The 17,472-nt window shown below is 47.1% G+C and overlaps 1 protein-coding gene across 1 annotated transcript; it reads left to right on the top strand.

Moving 5' to 3' along the window:
- The first annotated feature begins 2,470 nt into the window (after positions 1–2,470).
- Positions 2,471–13,489, top strand: LOC309336742 (uncharacterized protein). The gene is made up of 7 exons (XM_081852997.1): positions 2,471–2,500; positions 3,427–3,874; positions 4,490–4,606; positions 6,508–6,631; positions 8,484–8,566; positions 10,714–10,840; positions 11,668–13,489. The coding sequence occupies exons 2-7, from the start codon at positions 3,473–3,475 to the stop codon at positions 12,669–12,671; spliced, it is 1,857 nt and encodes a 618-aa protein (XP_081709123.1). The 5' UTR covers positions 2,471–2,500; positions 3,427–3,472; the 3' UTR covers positions 12,672–13,489.
- The last annotated feature ends 3,983 nt before the right edge of the window (positions 13,490–17,472 follow it).

Genomic DNA, 17,472 nt, shown 5'->3' with positions numbered 1-17,472 from the left:
GTCTGCCCTCCCCACCTCTAGCTTTTACTGAGGGATGCTGCTCAGTGCTTTTTAACCCTTGGCAAGCCAAACGTGCTCAGCTCAGCCCTCTGAAATTTCTTGAAAGTAGGAGTGAGACCATGTGCATCGCGCGCACCCCCCCCAAAGATGCTTTACTTAGGGGATTCTTTCAGCTGGCATCCTTGTGAGCTGTTCCTTCTGTTGGCTATTTAAAGAAGGAGCAGTGAAAAGGCTCTGCAAGAAGGAGGAAACGCCATCCTAGAACCAGAGAATGGGAGAGTTGGGAAGGGACCACCTAGTCCAGCCCTCTGCAATGCAGGAATTATATATAATAAATGTTCATAAATGTACCAACCAGGCGCATACATAGATGTGTGGACCACATGTCTGGAGCAGCACAGGAGGACCGCCCTGAAACCATTTTCACTCCCAAACTCACCAAATGTTTTCTCTGCAAGAAGGGAGGAGGTGGGGGAGCCTCCCCATTGTCTTTGTTCACAAATCTTGTCTTAAGGGTATGTCTGTGTATGAATAGGGTGAGCCTGTGACCCAGCTCAGGAACTAAGTATTTGTCATTACAAAAGACTGGCCAGGCTCCCCAGGGTATCCAATCAAGTAAGCATTAACAGGTAACCTGCCAGACAGGAGGTAAACAACACACTCAGATTTCTGTTGTAGACCGCCCTTTCTGTGATGTAGGTATGATGTATCTGGGGGTTGTCTTGGACTCCAAGGCGGACAATTTAAAATGTCTATATAAGGGCGGACACACCTTTGTTCTGGGTCCTCCTTTCCTGCATGTGAAAGGGGCACCCTGTTGCAACAGTTCAATACAGATCAGGCTTGTGAGCTGTGTTGCTTCTCAATATTCTCTGGTTGGCCTCTGTACTTTTCTCCGACCGATGGAGAACCTGCAAACGACTCTATAAGGGCTCTTGTGTCCCCCATAAGGGAATGTAGCCTTATGAGGCTTTGCCCTCGGGTGGGAAAAATATTGCGCCTGGGAAAGGGAAGTGGGAGTCAACAGACACTCAAGGAATAGTTTTGGAGAAAAGGCTTTTTATTTCTACCATCCATGAACTGGTAGAAGGAGCAAGTGTGATAAGTCACAAAAAGCATGCACGAAATTCACAGTCATGTGCACAAGCATATATACCCCTTTCCAGTTCCCTCCCCCTTTCTCCTCCCTTAGGAGTCCCTCTGAGCATGAACAGAAAGCTGTCTTGGGACTATTGGACTCTTCCCAGGAAAGGGGTTTCAGAGTGTTCAGATATGTTTCAATCTCTTCTTCTGGCACGGTTTCCGGACAGAAAGCAAGTTGCAATGTGGTTCTTTAGCAAGGCCAGAAGGCATCAGAAAGGCCTGAGAAACAATGGACTGTGTTCCCTACCTTGGTTGCAATCTTTTTAGTTACAGCAAGCGGAATGTTTCTGATGCTTAGCTAATGCCTTTGAGCTGCTGAGAAAAATGATTTTGAAAAGCTCTGAGAAGCTTTGGTGGGGGGTGACTTCGGGCCTAGGTGAGGTCACCTGTCCTCACCTTCCTTCAGGAATAAGGGCAGATTTACGTTTTTTTACAGAGGTTTATAAGCAGAGGTTCAACGGCCCTCAGCCAGTTACAGATAGGTAGCCGTGTTGGTCTGCCATAGTCAAAACAAAAAATTCCTTCCAGTAGCACCTTAAAGACCAACTAAGTTAGTTCTAGGTATGAGCTTTCGTGTGCATGCACACTTGTGTGTATCTGAAGAAGTGTGCATGCACACGAAAGCTCATACCTAGAACTAACTTAGTTGGTCTTTAAGGTGCTACTGGAAGGAATTTTTTGTTTTGGCCCTCAGTCAGGGATGCTCCAGCTGAGATTCTTGCATTGCAGGGGGTTGGACTAGATGACTCTGGGGGTCCCTTCCAACTCTACAATTCTATGATGCTATGATATTGAGGCGAGCAGAACCAGAGGTGCGCAGGTGTCGTTTGAGACTGCTGGTGGTCCAGACCAGTATTTCCCAAACTTGTGCCTCCAGCTGTTTTTGGACTACAATTCCCATCATCCCTTGCCGCTGGTCTTGCTAGTCAGGGATGATGGGAGTTGTAGTTCAAAAACAGCTGGAGGCACAAGGTTGGGAAACACTGGTCCAGACAGACCATTTCATTAATTCCGCCCCCCCCTCCCTACTGCCCCGTTGTAGCAATTGTCAACACAGTGTGCTAGGTGCTGCATGACTTTTAAGAGAACGACGATTTTGCATTGGGGTCGCGATCAAATACAATGTGAGGAATAAAAGAAGAGGTGAAAAGGAATGCGACTAAAAAATCCATATGAATATTTAACATGGGCGTCCCTGAACCAGGCCGCGATTGCTGGGGGGGCGCCCGGTTGCTAAGCAGCCAGCAGCAGGCCCGGTTGCTAAGGGGCGGAGCCGGCCGAGGAGGCGGAAGTGAGGCGGGGAAAGGGACCCGGATGAGGCCGGCCGGAAGGAAGCCGGGCCCGCCAGGACCCGCAGGTAACCATGGCAACGGGGGGAGATTTCTCTGCGACGATTTGAAGGGCCCTTCAGGCACCTGAGGAGGAGCAGGACGTGCCCGTCAACCTTAAGATTATTTTTTTCATCATGGTTATTTTCTCCCCTGAGCTTAAGGAGCTCCAGAGACCCCGCTCCATTGCCTGAGCCTAGATGCCAGGGCTTAGGGGGTGATTGTTTTTCTCACCTGGTGCTGAATCGACTTCACAGCAACCCATTGCAATCTGTTGCCTCCTCACAGGGTGACCCCTCTGCAATTTGTCTCTCACACACTTATGAATGTGTAAATCTGTCTGTGCTTGGCCACCCAGAGCTTATTTTTACTACGTATTTTGTGGTTTTGTATCTTGATTTTCTTCTGTGAACTGGCCTGAGACCCCCAGGTATAGGGTGGTATCAGTGGCATAGCGTGGGGGGTGCAGGGGGGGCCGGCCGCACCGGGCGCAACATCTGGGGGTTAGGGTTAGGGGGTGCAAATCCACGGGTTAGGGGGCGCAAATCCATGGGTTAGGGGGCGCAAATTACTTGCCTTGCCCCGGGTGCTGACAACCCACGCTACGCCACTGGGTGGTATATAAATTCAAATAATAATAATAACAATAATAACAGTAACAACAATACACGGCCTTCCACACACCCTTCCAAATATCTGTGTTTTTGGGAGAGGAGACCTAACTCGGCAGGCAGGCAGAAGACCTGAAATTCTGGACAAAATAATAGTAGTAGTAATAATTTTATTATTTATGCCCCGCCCATCTGGCTGGGTTTCCCCAGCCACTCTGGGCGGCTACCAACAGAATATTGAAAACACAATAAAACATCAAACATTAAAAACTTCCCTACAACTGTATCTGTACATTTTACATAGCGTTTCACATTGAAATACAGGGCAATCCTGCATTATACAGGACAGGTGGCAACTCTGTCAGCGCTGGTTCCCAGATTCCAGAGAGTATGTTGGAGGATACAGGAAGAAGCCCACAAGCCTCCCAGGCTGAGAGCAGTGGGAAATTCTGGGAAGGCAGCGTGAAGAAGATCCTGGGTCAGGAAAGCAACATCCTCTGTTCAGATGCTCCAAGCCAGCGCTTCAGGCATTTCTGCTACCAGGAGGCCGAAGGACCCAGAGCAGTTTGCAGCCGACTCCACCATCTCTGCCATCAGTGGCTGAAGCCAGAGCGACACACGAAAGCTCAGATCTTGGACCTGGTGATCCTGGAGCAATTCCTGGCTGTCCTCCCCCTGGAGATGGAGAGCTGGGTCAGGGAATGTGGAGCGGAAACCAGTTCCCAAGCGGTGGCCCTGGCAGAAGGTTTCCTCCTGAGTCGGGCAGAGGAGAAGAAGCAGGCAGAGCAGCAGGTGAGAGAGTTTCATCTTAATAGTTTTGTGCTGATGGCTGTATTTTCATAAAATAAACAAAAACATTTTTATTGTTTTGGATATTAGAGGCTGCGGCAAAAATAACTTACTTGTTAAACTTTAACTGCTATATTACAACTGATGTGCTGGTCATTCATTATCCCTTTTCTTCTATTGTTTAGGTATTTAGAATATAAATGTTTAAAAATCCCATATACAGTGGTCCCTCGGGTTACATACGCTTCAGGTTACATACGCTTCTGGTTATGGAGTCCAATAACCCAGAAATAGTACCTTGGGTTAAGAACTTTGCTTCAGGATGAGAACAGAAATTGCGTGGCAGCGGCAGCGGGAGGCCCCATTAGCTAAAGTGGTGCTTTAAGTTAAGAACAGTTTCAGGTTAAGAACGGACCTCCAGAACGAATTAAGTACTTAACCTGAGGTACCACTGTATATCTCTATCTATCTATCTATCTATCATCTATGTTTACCCAGGTATTCCGTGTCTGAAGAAGTTTTATTGAGTGACATGTTACATTAGGGCATCTCCTAACATGTATTCCATGTATATCCTTTTCCTCATCCATTTCATTCTTTACTCCCTGCATATTCTAGTTTCATGAGCAGGAGGCAGACACTGATCTCCCTGAGGCAGAGGAGACTCCATGGATGCTGAAAATACCTTCTCTTCCTTGTGGTGGGGCAGAAGCCGCCTCAGTAAAACTGTATCAGGTAAGCAGGCGGTGGGGAATGATCACTGGGTAGCCAAGTGGGGACAGGATCCTGGCCCTCGTTGCCAGACGAACTCAAGCTCCCAATTCTGTTTCTGGCAAAGCCTTTGCTGCATCAATCAGATTGGTACAAGGTGTTGCTTGCAAAGTATAGCAGGTACAAGATGGGTATTTCTGCACTAGCTAAGGTGTTGATCCAGCAGGTGTCGTGTCCAGTGGGTCTTCCTTTTGATGAGAAGGGCGGGCAGCAGCTGAAGTCCAAGGTTTGGCAAGAAAGTGGGCACGCCTTCTTGTGGGTTGGAGCCTGTGAAGCTGGTTTGCAGAGAAGTGGAGTCGGTCCTGGCTCAGCATCTGAATATGCTTTCAGTGACCTCCCCAGAAGTCTGTGGGAGAAAATTCCCTTGGTGGAGGATGGGCGTTCAAAGGCTCACACCAAACCCCCCAATTAGTCTGACTTCATTCAGAAATGCATTACCAGACGAAAGTGTCTGTGAGAGCATATCCATTAGCAAATGTGCATCGTCAAGGCTGTTTCTTCTCTAGCCAACCACTTTTTGCCACCTCAGCGCCCCACCATCTCTTCATCCAACTGCAGTCCTTGAAAACACTCAACCCAAGTTTTTTGCTCTCAGTTCAGAGCCTTCCTTGTGCCTTATCTGGAGTTGTCTTTCACACTAACAGTCAGCGCTGGGTTTCTTCTATTAATTAATTAATTTAATTAATTAATTTATACACCGCCCTATACCCTGAGGTCTCAGGGTGGTTCACAGGAAAGATCACAATATATAGAATCATAGAATCATAGAGTTGGAAGAGACCACAAGGGCCATCGAGTCCAACCCCCTGCCAAGCAGGAAACACCATCAGAGCACTCCTGACATATGGTTGTCAAGCCTCTGCTTAAAGACCTCCAAAGAAGGAGACTCCACCACACTCCTTGGTAGCAAATTCCACTGTCGAACAGCTCTTACTGTCAGGAAGTTCTTCCTAATGTTTAGGTGGAATCTTCTTTCTTGTAGTTTGGATCCATAAAATAAAAATGAAAGCAGTAACCCACACCACCACCCCCAAAGAGCCACATTTTAAAAGGGTATAGGATGTCAATCAGGTCAGCCAAAGGCCTGGTTAAAAAGGAACATTTTTGCCTGGCCCCTAAAGGTGTATAATGAAGGCACCAGGCGAACTACCCTGAGGAGAGCATTTCACAGATGGGGAGCCACTACAGAAAAGGTCCTGTTCTCGTGTTGCCACCCTCCGGATATCTCAAGGTGGAGACACATGAAGGAGGGCCTCAGAAGGTGATCTCAGGTGCATATGGAAAGAGGCGGTCCTTGAGGTATTGAGGTCCTGAGCCGTTTAAGGCTTTATAGGTCAAAACTAGCACTTTGAATTGGGCCCAGAAAGTAATCGGTAGCCAGTGCAGTCGGACCAGGATCGGTGTAATATGCTCAAAACATCTTGCTCCAGTGAGCAACATGGCCTCTGAATTCTGCACTAGCTGAAGTTTTCAGAGGCAGCCCTACATATTACACATTGCACTTTGTAACAGTTCTTACCAGTTCTGTGGTAAGGCCTCACTCTGGTGTAGTGACACCGGCCTCACTGATAACAGTTTCTGCAGAATTTCTACCTCAAGTGATAGAAGGTACCAGTAGGTACCCCACAATAAGGGGTGTCTTGAGTAGAGGTTTCCGATGTGACGGGCAGAACGCTTCTCTGTCAATCTGCCTCATTCCCTACCTTAGATCCAGCTCCTTCTTTTCCCAATGGCCCTCATGAAGGTTTAAATCCTATAAGGAGGTACCCGCCAACCTCACCCTTAATTGTTTTGTCTGATTGCACTTGAAGGGGGGAGAATTGCAGCAATAACTGTGCAGGGTGAAATGTTTCTTTCTCTTTCAGGATCTTTTGGTATTTGAGGAGGTGGCTGTTTACTACACTGGGGAGAAGTGGGCGCTGCTGGATTCAAACCAAAGGGCCCTGCACAGGGACGTCATGAAGAAATGCAGGATCATGACCTCTCTAGGTAAAGTTCCTTCTGTTTAACGTTTGATAAAAATCAGTGTCCAAGTTCTAATAAATTATTGGAACCTTTTTTCGTTTTCTTTTTGCATTCTTATCTACTGGCAGAGGGCTCAGTAGTTATTTCTGATTTTCTGAATTAATATGAGTTTGTATTGAACTGTTATGATAAACTTGTTTGTGCTTTATATAGGTGTGACTTTAATATTACAGTGACCATAATGTTTGTTAATTTTCAACGCTATTGTTATCATGAGATGCTTTCAACTCAACATTTGTTGTTGGGAAAGCAGAATGCAAGCATTAAATCTAAGATCACCACCTTGAGTCTTCCTCTTCCAGTCCAGCTGGCTTCAGGGGATCTCTTCCCAGGAAGCCCTGGGCTGGCAGATATTTGCCAAAACCAGTTGATGATGTCAGGTGGGACCGTAAGAGGCTGCCTTCCCCACTTGCTTCTGGAGGAAGTGGTTTGATGCTCTAAGGCTTCAATCCCATATGTGTGCATCAGAACATAAGTTTTGATCAAGCCAAAGGTCCACCGTGTGGTCGGGGAATGGTCAGATGCAGCGGAATGATGGCGGAACCAGCTGGGGAACCCCCAAGGGAAGAAGGCTCACAGCTTGGGGATTGGTGGTAGGACAATGATGAGTAGTCAAAGGGAGCAGACTGGGGAGAGGAGGTGTCGGAAGCTGAAGAGGTAACAGGGTTTAGTGAGCGGGGAGAGCATGTGACAGAGAGAAGCCCGGAATCACAGGCAGAAGCTGAAGCAGGAGAGGAGGGAGGCCAAAAGGCAAAGATGGGGCAGGCTGGTGAAGAGGCATGGGTGTCTCCCCCTCCTGCTGAGACCAGCTCCCCTCCCTCCTGGTCTCCCTGAACCAAGAGAGGCATGAAGCGGGAGGAGCAAAGACAGCCACACCGGCATAGTCTCTGATTGCTTGGGAAGGAGAGGAGGAGACCCAGCCAGCTGTAGGGAGGTGGGGACCTCTAGTCTTGGCAACTGCTTCATGGGGACAAGACCTGAGTCCTCATTAGGCCTGACACTTCCGTTTTGCTAATAAAGAGTTACAGTATTATTCACTCTATAGGACGCATCCTACCATAGGACGCACCTTGTTTTAGAGGGGGAGAACAAGAAAAAAAACCTCCCCCTCTCTGCTCAGCCCCCCTTCAGTGAAGCGGCAGGAGAAACGGAGCCCCTTCCATTTCTCTTCCCTCTTCGCTGAAGGGGCGCTGCGCAGCTCACCCTCTCTGCTGAAGCCAGGAGAGTCTTGCTCTCCTGGCTTCAGCAAAAGGAACCTGAAGCCTTTGGAGCGCAGCCCAAGTTCCTGCTGCGCTCCAAAGGCTTCAGGCGGCTATCCCTGAAGCCTGGAGAGTGAGAGGGGTTGTTGTGTACCGACCCCTCTCGCTCTTCAGGCTTCAGCGAAAGCAACGTGTAGCCTCCGGAATGCAGAGGGAGCGCTCCCTCTGCGCTTCGGAGGCTTCGCGTTGCTTTCGCTGAAGCCAAGGAGCCTGCATTCGCTCCACAGGACGCACACACATTTCCCCTTAATTTTTGGAGGGGGAAAGTGCATCCTATAGAGCGAAAAATACTTGCTTGGGGTGATTTACTGCTGGCTCGCTGCTGTCATCTAGCACCCTGCTTCCTTCAGTGGCCAGCCAGATCCTTCCATCAGCAGGGTGTAAAGGCATAAGCCCTCTGTGATTCTTACTTCAGAGCAGCCGATATTGAGAAGCAAACCTCTTCTGAAGTTTTAACTTAGTGTGACTTGGCCAGAGAAAAAGCCAGATGTAAATAATCTAAATACATAACAACAGACAGAGGGTACAAATAATCCAATATCTCCCTGCCATTCCAGGTAGTGAAAAAACAGCAGCCATCAGTTTGGGGCCGCCTGTTCTTCAGGATGGAATGGGAATGGATTCCATGCAACCAGACAAGGTAAGGGGCTGATCATCCCAGATCCTTCACTGACCTTCAGTGCCCATTCCACCTTTATGCTTCAGTGATGAGTGTGAACAGGTTCTATCCTCATCTTCCTGGGCCTGAACCATCACCTTTGCTTCTGTCAGTTTGCTCACTGAGGAGATTGTGAGTGCCAAAGCTCTGGTGCAGAACATCTGTTTTGTATGCACAAGTTCTTGGGTTCAGTTCCCAGCATCTCCACGTAGAGCTGGGAGACTCCTGAAACGCCGGAGAGCCTCTGCCGGTCAGTGTAGACTCAGTATAATGCAGCTTCCTTAAAGACTTTATCTCTCTCTCTCTCTCTCTCTCTCTCTCTCTCTCTCTCTCTCTCTGTTTCGGTAATTTTTATTTACTTTTTTCACTTTTATTTGTACAAGAAACATGCAAAACAGCATTTGACAGCATATAAAGAGCAAAACATAAACATACCGTATTTTTCGCCCAATAGGACACACTTTTCCCCCTCCAAAAATGAAGGGGAAACGTGTGTGCGTCCTATGGGGCGAATGCAGGCTTTCGCTGAAGCCTGGAGAGCGAGAGGCATCGGTGCACACCGACCCCTCTCGCTCTCCAGGCTTCAGGAAGCTAACCGCAAGCCTTGCAAGCCCGGCGGGAGTTCCTGCGGGCTCACAAGGCTTGGGGGCAGCAGCCTGCAGCCCCGGCGAGTGTCTGCAAACGATGCGCGCCCGGCGGGAGGTCCCGCCGAGCGCGCAAGGCTTGGGGTGGCACCCTGCCGCCCAAAGCACGCAGAGCCCTCCGGAGGGTGCCCTGTGCTTCAGGCAGGTGTGCACAAGGCTTGGGGTGGCAGCCGCGGCTGGGGGGGGATAAATTTTTTTATTCATTCCCCCCCCCAAAAAAACGAGGTGCGTCCTATGGGCTGGTGTGCCCTATAGGACGAAAAATACGGTATATATTAGAAGCAAAAAACGTTGTTTTGATGAATTGGAAGAGCCACAGAAAGATTACATTGAGCACATGGATTGATAATATGGTCAGATTAGTTATATACGAATGAATTGCATGTCGACGCAAAATAAGAATGGATAAATATGAAGAAATCTGGAACAAATATTTAAGCAATAAGGGGGATAGTTGTGGGAAGTAGAGGGAGGAGAGAGAGGTGGGAAAAAATGTTTTAAAAGGTGGTATATCAGTGTATTCAAATCTGAATTGTCAAATTGTGTTATTATTGTTATGGTTTTTGTTGTATGTGTCTTTTGCGGTTGATGTTTGTACCGAAAAATGATTAAACAAATTTTTAAAAAATCAAAACATATAATAAAAATAAAATGGCATGTATGTGCATGGCTGTGTATATGTGCATTGTGCCAACCTGGAAGTGATAAACGTCATAAAGATGTCACTGAAAGGGCGGAATGAGGTGTTTGCAGGCTTTTCCAATGGGTTTCAATTAAATGAAATTTCGCCACCACGCACGGTGCCTCAGAATGTAACCCCCCACGTAAACGGGGGGGGGGGGGCTGCTTGTAATACATTTGTATTTGGGCTAAGTATCAAAGCTCAAACTGTGAAAGGAAACAAGTTGTGTCCAGAGAGGGAGCCACCACGGAAAAGGCCCGTTCCTGTGTTGCCACCTTCTGGACCCCTTGTGGAGAGGGGGCGCACGGAGAAGGGCCTCAGAGGGTGATCACAGGGCCCAGATTGGGGAGAGTCAGTCCAAATCAGATAAAAAGCACCCGGTGGCTCTGAGCTTTGTCTAAATCTTATGTCAACGTGTAATTTCCTCCATGATGGCAGACTTTCAAGACTTCCAGCAAGCCTTTCAAGCTGAAAGCTTCCCCAGTTTCTAAGACGTTTTTACTGCTTTATCATTTGCCGCTTGCTGCCCTGGGCTGTTTGGGGAAGAAGTCTGGGATATAAATTTAGGAAATCGGATTGATCTGAGGGGGGGATCTGGCGGCCCTCCAGCTGGACTCCCAAATCCCATCATCCCTGACTATTGGCCATGCTAGCTGGAGCTGATGGAAGTTGGGGTCTGGCAGCTTAAATCCTCCTACAGAGAAACGCCTGCTTGGCTGCCCCACTTTTACTGCCTTACTTGCAGACACTTAGAAGGGGGAAGAAGCATGACTTCTTGCCTGCTTGAACCCTGTGTCTTCTAGGGCCTGGTGACCTTTGAGGACGTGGCTGTGTATTTCAATGAGGAGGAGCTGGCAGTGCTGGATCCGCATCAGAGAGACCTGCACAGGGAAGTCATGGAGGAGAACTTTTGGAACGTGTCCTCTTTGTGTAAGCTTTCCATCCCCGTGACGGGGTGAGCTCCCATTGCTGGGTCCCTGCTCCTGCCCACCTAGCAGTTCGAAAGCACATCAAAGTGCAAGTAGATAAATAGGTACTGCTCTGGCGGGAAGGTAAACGGCGTTTCCGTGCACTGCTCTGGTTCGCCAGAAGCGGCTTAGTCATGGTGGCCACATGACCCAGAAGCCATATGCAGGCTCCCTCGGCCAATAAAGCGAGATGAGCCCCGCAACCCCAGAGTCGGCCACGACTGGACCTAATATAGCACCAGTCCTGAAAGACCTACATTGGCTCCCAGTACATTTCTGAGCACAATTCAAAGTGTTGGTGCTGACCTTTAAAGCCCTAAATGGCCTCAGCCCAGTATACCTGAAGGAGCTTCTCCACCCCACTGTTCAACCCAGACACTGAGGTCCAGTGCTGAGGGCGTTCTGGCGGTTCCCTCCTTGCGAGAAGTGAGGTTACAGGGAACCAGGCAGAGGGCCTTCTCGGTAGTGGTGCCCTCCATGTAGAATGCCCTCCTGCCAGATGTCAAGGAAATAAACAACTATCTGACTTTTAGAAGACAATTGATGGCAGGCCTGTTTAGGGAAGTTTTAAATGTTTGATGTTTTATCATGTTTTTAATATTCTTTGAGAGCCACCCAGAGTGGCTGGGGAATATTGGTGGGGTATAAATAAATAATTATATTATTATTATTATTATCCTCACCACAATGTAGTGGATTATAAAAAGGAGTGTCTCTTGTCTTACAGCTCCAAACTAATTCCCTTACTCTCTTGTGGCCTTACTACATTGCCCCACTTCTCTTTTCCAGCATGTGATAGACTCACGTGGAAGAGTGAGACTGAGCAAGAACCATGTGGCGCGTCACTGAAAAGAGACAGAAGCAGAGAGAGGAAAGAGTGGAGGCGGAAAACGGAAGCAAAACAGAAGGGAAGGAAAAGTTCTGTGGTTTATCAACCCTGTAACCTCCAGGAAATCCCAACCCAAGACAAAATGGTGGAAGGAAAAGAAAGGAATAGGCATCCCGTGTGCAAGAAGACCTTTGGTTTGAAACCAAGTTTTAATGTTCAACGGAGAACGCAGACACTGGAGAAACCACATCAGTGCTCTGAGTACGGAAAGGGCTTAAGCCACCGTTCAGAACTCAAGACCCGTAAGAGAGTCCTCCTAGAGGGGAAAGTGTTTCACTGCTTGGAGTGTGGGAAGAACTTCAGTGGGCATTCGAGCCTCAGGACCCACCAGAGAATCCACATAGGGGAGAAGCCGTTTCAGTGCTCCGAGTGCGGAAAGAGCTTCACTCAGAAAATCAACCTCCATTCCCATCAGAAAATCCACACGGGAGAAAAACCGTTCAAATGCTCCGAGTGTGGAAAGAGCTTCATCAAGAACACGGACCTCACACGGCACCAAAGGATCCACACCGGGGAGAAACCCTACGCCTGTTCCGAGTGCGGCATAAATTTCCGCCACAAGTGGAACCTTAGGAACCATCAGAGGCTGCACACAGGGGAGCAGCCCTTTAAATGCGCCGAGTGCGGGAAGAACTACGTCAACAGCACGAACCTCATTTCACATCAGAGAAGCCACACGGGGGAGAAGCCATTTCAGTGCTTGGAGTGCGGGAACTGCTTCCGGAGAAACGGGGACCTTGCTAGGCACCAGAGGGTCCACACAGGGGAGAAGCCCTACAAGTGCTTGATATGTGGGAAAAGGTTCAGTCAGAACTCGAGCCTCCATGCCCACGAGAGGAGCCACACAGGAGAAACGGCACGGATGCTCGAGGTGTGGAAAGAGCTTTGGCCGGAACAGGCCTAACACCACATCGGAGAATCTGCACGGGAATTTCATGTAGAAGTGTTGGAAGCAAGTGTGGGAATGTTCAGGGATGCAGGAGGCTATATTGTTTGATTATATCCTTTCCAACTTGTGTTAATAATTTATAGTTTAGCAGAGTAACATTCCCCTTTTTAAACTTGCACAGCGGATGCATTTGCTCAGGCTCGCTAAAGCTTCTAAAATAAGTTTCGTTGGTAATTCCCTATTTAGTCCCTCATAAGAAGATAAGACATGACACAGTCTTCTATAAAAGTATAAAAGGAGTTTACTCACACATTCTGTTCACAATTGGATCCCAGTAAGCAGAGCTAAGTTAGAAAAGTAATATACCTGGAAACTATCCCATAAGGAGATAGCCCCTTTGTCCTCTCTTGGCTATCTCTTGAAGCCATCAAGCTAGGGCCATCACTGCCTCCTGAGGCAGGGAGTTCCATAGCTTAACAATGGGCTGTGTAATTAACGATGATTACTAATTTGGGTTCATTAATCTCAGTGGGTCTACTCTGAGAAGCACTTAGTTGAATGGATGTTTGGGGATCCTCTGACCGTGCTGGCAAGTATTGTCACCCTCTTCCTTCACATTACCCCCTGCCAGCCTGGTGCTTTCCAGGTTTCTTGGAGTACAAAACCCATCATCCTTGACCACTAGTTGGGCCGATGGCAACTATACTACAAAACCCATGTTTTGCACCAGGTTGATGAAGGCTGCTTTACGGACAGTAGTAACATAGCCTTTCAGTTTTGTTCAAATGCTCTAATCTAAGTCGCCATTTGTTACAATAAACCATTATATTAAATTCTTGGCTTCTTCTGGCATGTGTGTATGTTTCTCCTGGTTTCCTTTGAATTCAAGTTTAAAGCTTTCGTGGATATAAGTGGCCTTTAAGCACTTAGGAGAAGTGAGGGTTGGGAAGAGAAATGAAATGAAATGGAAAATAAAGGATGTCCACTTTGTGTTTCTGTTTAAAACTCAAGGCAGTTCACATACAAAAACAATGCAAACAAAGAATTCATGAAACTTAGGCTCCATCTGCCCAACAACAGTTTATTATTTGTACAAAGCCTTTTAGTTATTTGAAGATGGCTATCATATCTCCCCTGTCTCCTCCAGGGTAAACATACCCAGCTCCTTCAACCATTCCTCATATGGCTTGGTTCCCAGAGACTTGGGGGTGATGGGAGATGTAGTCCAGCAACATCTGGGGACCCCAGGCTGGAAAACACAGGCCTGTAAGCTCCTCCAGTGGCTCAGGAGCAGCAGAGCTACTCTTCTTTACAATGGAATCAGGAAGTTGGCAATATCAGGGCTTTGTGGCTTGGGACCTCAATACCTCAAGGACCACCTCTCCTCAAATGAACTGACCCAAACCCCGAGACCATCCTCTGAGGCCTTTCTTCATGTGCCGCCTCCGTGAGACGCCCAGAGGGTGGCAACACAAGAACCGGCCTTTTCTGTGGTGGCTCCCCGCTTGAGGAATGCTCTCCCCTGGGAAGCTCGACTGGCACCTTCCTTATATACAACTTTTAGGGGCCAGGCAAAAAACGCCCTTGTGGTCTCTTCCAACTCTATGATTCTATGATTCTATAACCAGACCTTTGGCTGATTGACATTCTATGTCCTTTTAAATGTGTTTTTGGGAGGTGTGGCTTATGGATTTGTTCTTGTTTTTATTCTGTATTTTGTGTTTTTGTTTTGTATTTTTATGCTGTGAACTGCCCCGAGATCTTCACATGAAGGGCAGAATAAATATGTAATAAATAAATAAATACAATAAATAATAATTCTGCACTAGGTTCAGATTTCTGATCATCTTCAAGGGGAGCTCATTACAGCAGGCCATGAACAACTGAAGTCAAGCTACTCCTCCTAGCCGTGATAAATAATATATAATTTTCAATAACTGTATTGTGCTGTTGCCTCCCTTTTGATTATAATCTATTTGATTCCATTGAATTATCGTGGATAAGAGCCACTGGGAGACCATGAATTAGTCTGATACTTAATTTTATTTATTATTATGTTTTTTATGCATTACCTGGAAACCACAGAACCATAGAATTGTAGAGTTGGAAGGGACCCCGAGGGTCATCTAGTCTCACCCCCTGCGATGCAGGAATCTCAACTAAAGTTCTTCCTGATGTTTAGCTGGTGTAGTGGTTAAGAGCGGTGGACTCGTAATCTGGTGAACCGGGTTTGCTTCCCTGCTCCCTGCTCTGAAGTCTCAGCCCCACTCACCTTACAGAGTGTTTGTTGTGGGGGAGGAAGGGAAAAGGAGATTGTTAGCCGATTTGAGACTCCTTCGGGTAGCGATAAAGTGGGATATCAAATCCAAACTCTTCTTCTTCTTCCTTTCTTGTAACATGAAATAATTGGTTCCGGTCCTACTCTCTGGAGCAGAAAACAAGCTTGCTCCATCTTCCATGTGACAGACTTTTAGATATTTGAAGATGGCTATCGTATCTCAGAAACAGAGAATATCAACAAGATACCCACGATCAACAAGTATGCAAAAGCAGGCAGTGGAAGTGCTGGACCAGTGTCTTGCCTCAGTAATGGACTGGATGAGAGCCAACAAACTGAAGCTCAATCCAGATAAGAGTGAGACTCAGTTAGTGGGTGGTTCCCTAGAGCAGATGGGTGGGCGATGTCTGCTCTTGATGGGATTACACTTCCTCTGAAGGAGCAGGTTCATAGATTAGGAGTACTCCTGGATCCTTTGCTGTTGCTAGAGGCTCAGATGGCCTCAGTGGCCTGGAGTGCCTTCCATCAGGTTTGGCTGGTGGCTTAGCTACCCCCCTATCTGGACAGGGATAGCCTAACTACTGTTGTCCATGTTCTAGTAACTTCAAGGTTAGATTACCGCAATGTGTTATACGTAGGGCTGGCACTGAAGACAGTTTGGAAACTTCAGCTAGTGCAGATTTCAGCGGCCAGCTACTGATTAGTTTCCAGCCCCAATTCAAAGTGCTTTTTCTGACCTATAAAGGCTTAAGCGGCTCAGGACCACAATACCTCAAGGCCCACCACTTTCCATATGAACCTACCTGGACCCTGAGATTATCTTCTGAGGCCCTCCTTTGTGTGCCTCCTCAAGAGGTCTGGAGGGTTGCAAGGCAAGAACAGGGCCTCCTCTGCAGTGGCTCCCCGTCTATGGAATGCTCTCTCCATGAAAGTTTGCCTGGCGCCTTCCTTATACACCTTTAGGCGCCAGGCAAAAAGGTTCCTTTTTAAACAAGCCTTTGGTTCATTTGATGGACATCCTATGCCCTTTTAAAATGTGGCTTTCTTGGGGGTGGGGTGTTATTGGGTTATTGTTTGTATTTTTATTTTATACATTGTGATCTTTTCTGTGAATCGCCCTGAGACCTGCAGGTACAGGGCAGTATATAAATTCAATAAAAAAAATAGTAAAAAATGGAATGTATAGCAAACAATTCATATTTACAACAGTTGCCCTGTAATAGTCTTAAAACCGAATACTGTTCTGCTGCATCTTGAACTCTATCCAACACATAATAAACTCCACATTTCAGCACAGAGATTGAATAGAATCATCCAAACTTTGTTTAAAAACCCCCAATAAGTGTTAGTTCTCTTCCCTTATCTTACTTTATCTTTGAGAATTTAATCATATATATCAAACCTCATATTCTTAAAACCCGTTTCTTAACAGAAAGGTAACATTTCCCTATATACAGATAGGTAGCCGTGTTGGTCTGCCATGGTATTTCCCTATATGCCATTCTGAGCAGCAATCTATATAATCAATTCTATATCAAGTGAAACTTGCTTTTTGTACACAACTATGGAACTATTTAGGTTAACCTTGACGAGAAAGGAAGGATAAAGGTAAAGATAAAGGAACCCCTGACTGACCGTTGAGTCACGGACGACTCTGGGGTTGCGGCGCTCATCTCGCTTTATTGGCCGAGGGAGCCGGCATACAGCTTCCGGGTCATGTGGCCAGCACAACTAAGCTGCTTCTGGTGAACCAGAGCAGCGCACGGAAACACTGTTTACCTTCCCGCCAGAGCGGCACCTATTTATCTACTTGCACTTTGACGTGCTTTCGAACTGCTAGGTTGGCAGGAGCAGGGACCGAGCAACAGGAGCTTACCCCGTTGCGGGGATTCGAACCGCCGACCTTCTGATTGGCAAGTCCTAGGCTCTGTGGTTTTAACCCACAGCGCCACCCGCGTGCCTCTCACCAGTATTCATACCTTCATAAGCTTCTATCAAAGCCCCATTTAGTCAACCCCCCCCGAGTATCCCTCAGTTCCTTATGAGTGATTTATCCCCACGGTGGTGAAGACCCTTATGACTACTACATCATGATTCATTCACAAAATGTGGCAAGAAAAATGCCTAATCACAACATTGTACTAGTTAAGATGATGGCCCTAATCACTTTCCTCACATACCATGTTTGGAATCATAGATATCTGAACATTTATACTGTCAGTCTCATGTGTGAGTGCTATAAAAGTGTGATTGGTCAGAAAAGCTGTAGTCTTCTTTCTTTAGACACTTCCTCCCTGTGTGAAGATTTATTTACATTTACTTTCCACACTTCAGTTTCGTGGTTTCACCATCATGCTCCTCTATGCTCTCTGATGATTTATAAGGCTATCTCTGTGGTGGCAAATCATGCTACAGTCTGAGCATACATCTACTGAGGTCCCTGCTCTTCCTGAAGCTCTTTATGAATTCCACATTTGAATTATTTGGTGTGATAAAAAGCTTGACCCGTGATGGAAGCTCTTTCTGCGCTCCAAACAT

The sequence above is a fragment of the Podarcis erhardii genome (genome assembly GCF_964252035.2).
Source record: "Podarcis erhardii genome assembly, chromosome: 2".
NCBI lineage: Eukaryota > Metazoa > Chordata > Lepidosauria > Squamata > Lacertidae > Podarcis > Podarcis erhardii.
The sequence above is the reverse complement of the archived record's forward strand: the minus strand, read 5'-3'. Positions and strand labels throughout refer to the sequence as shown.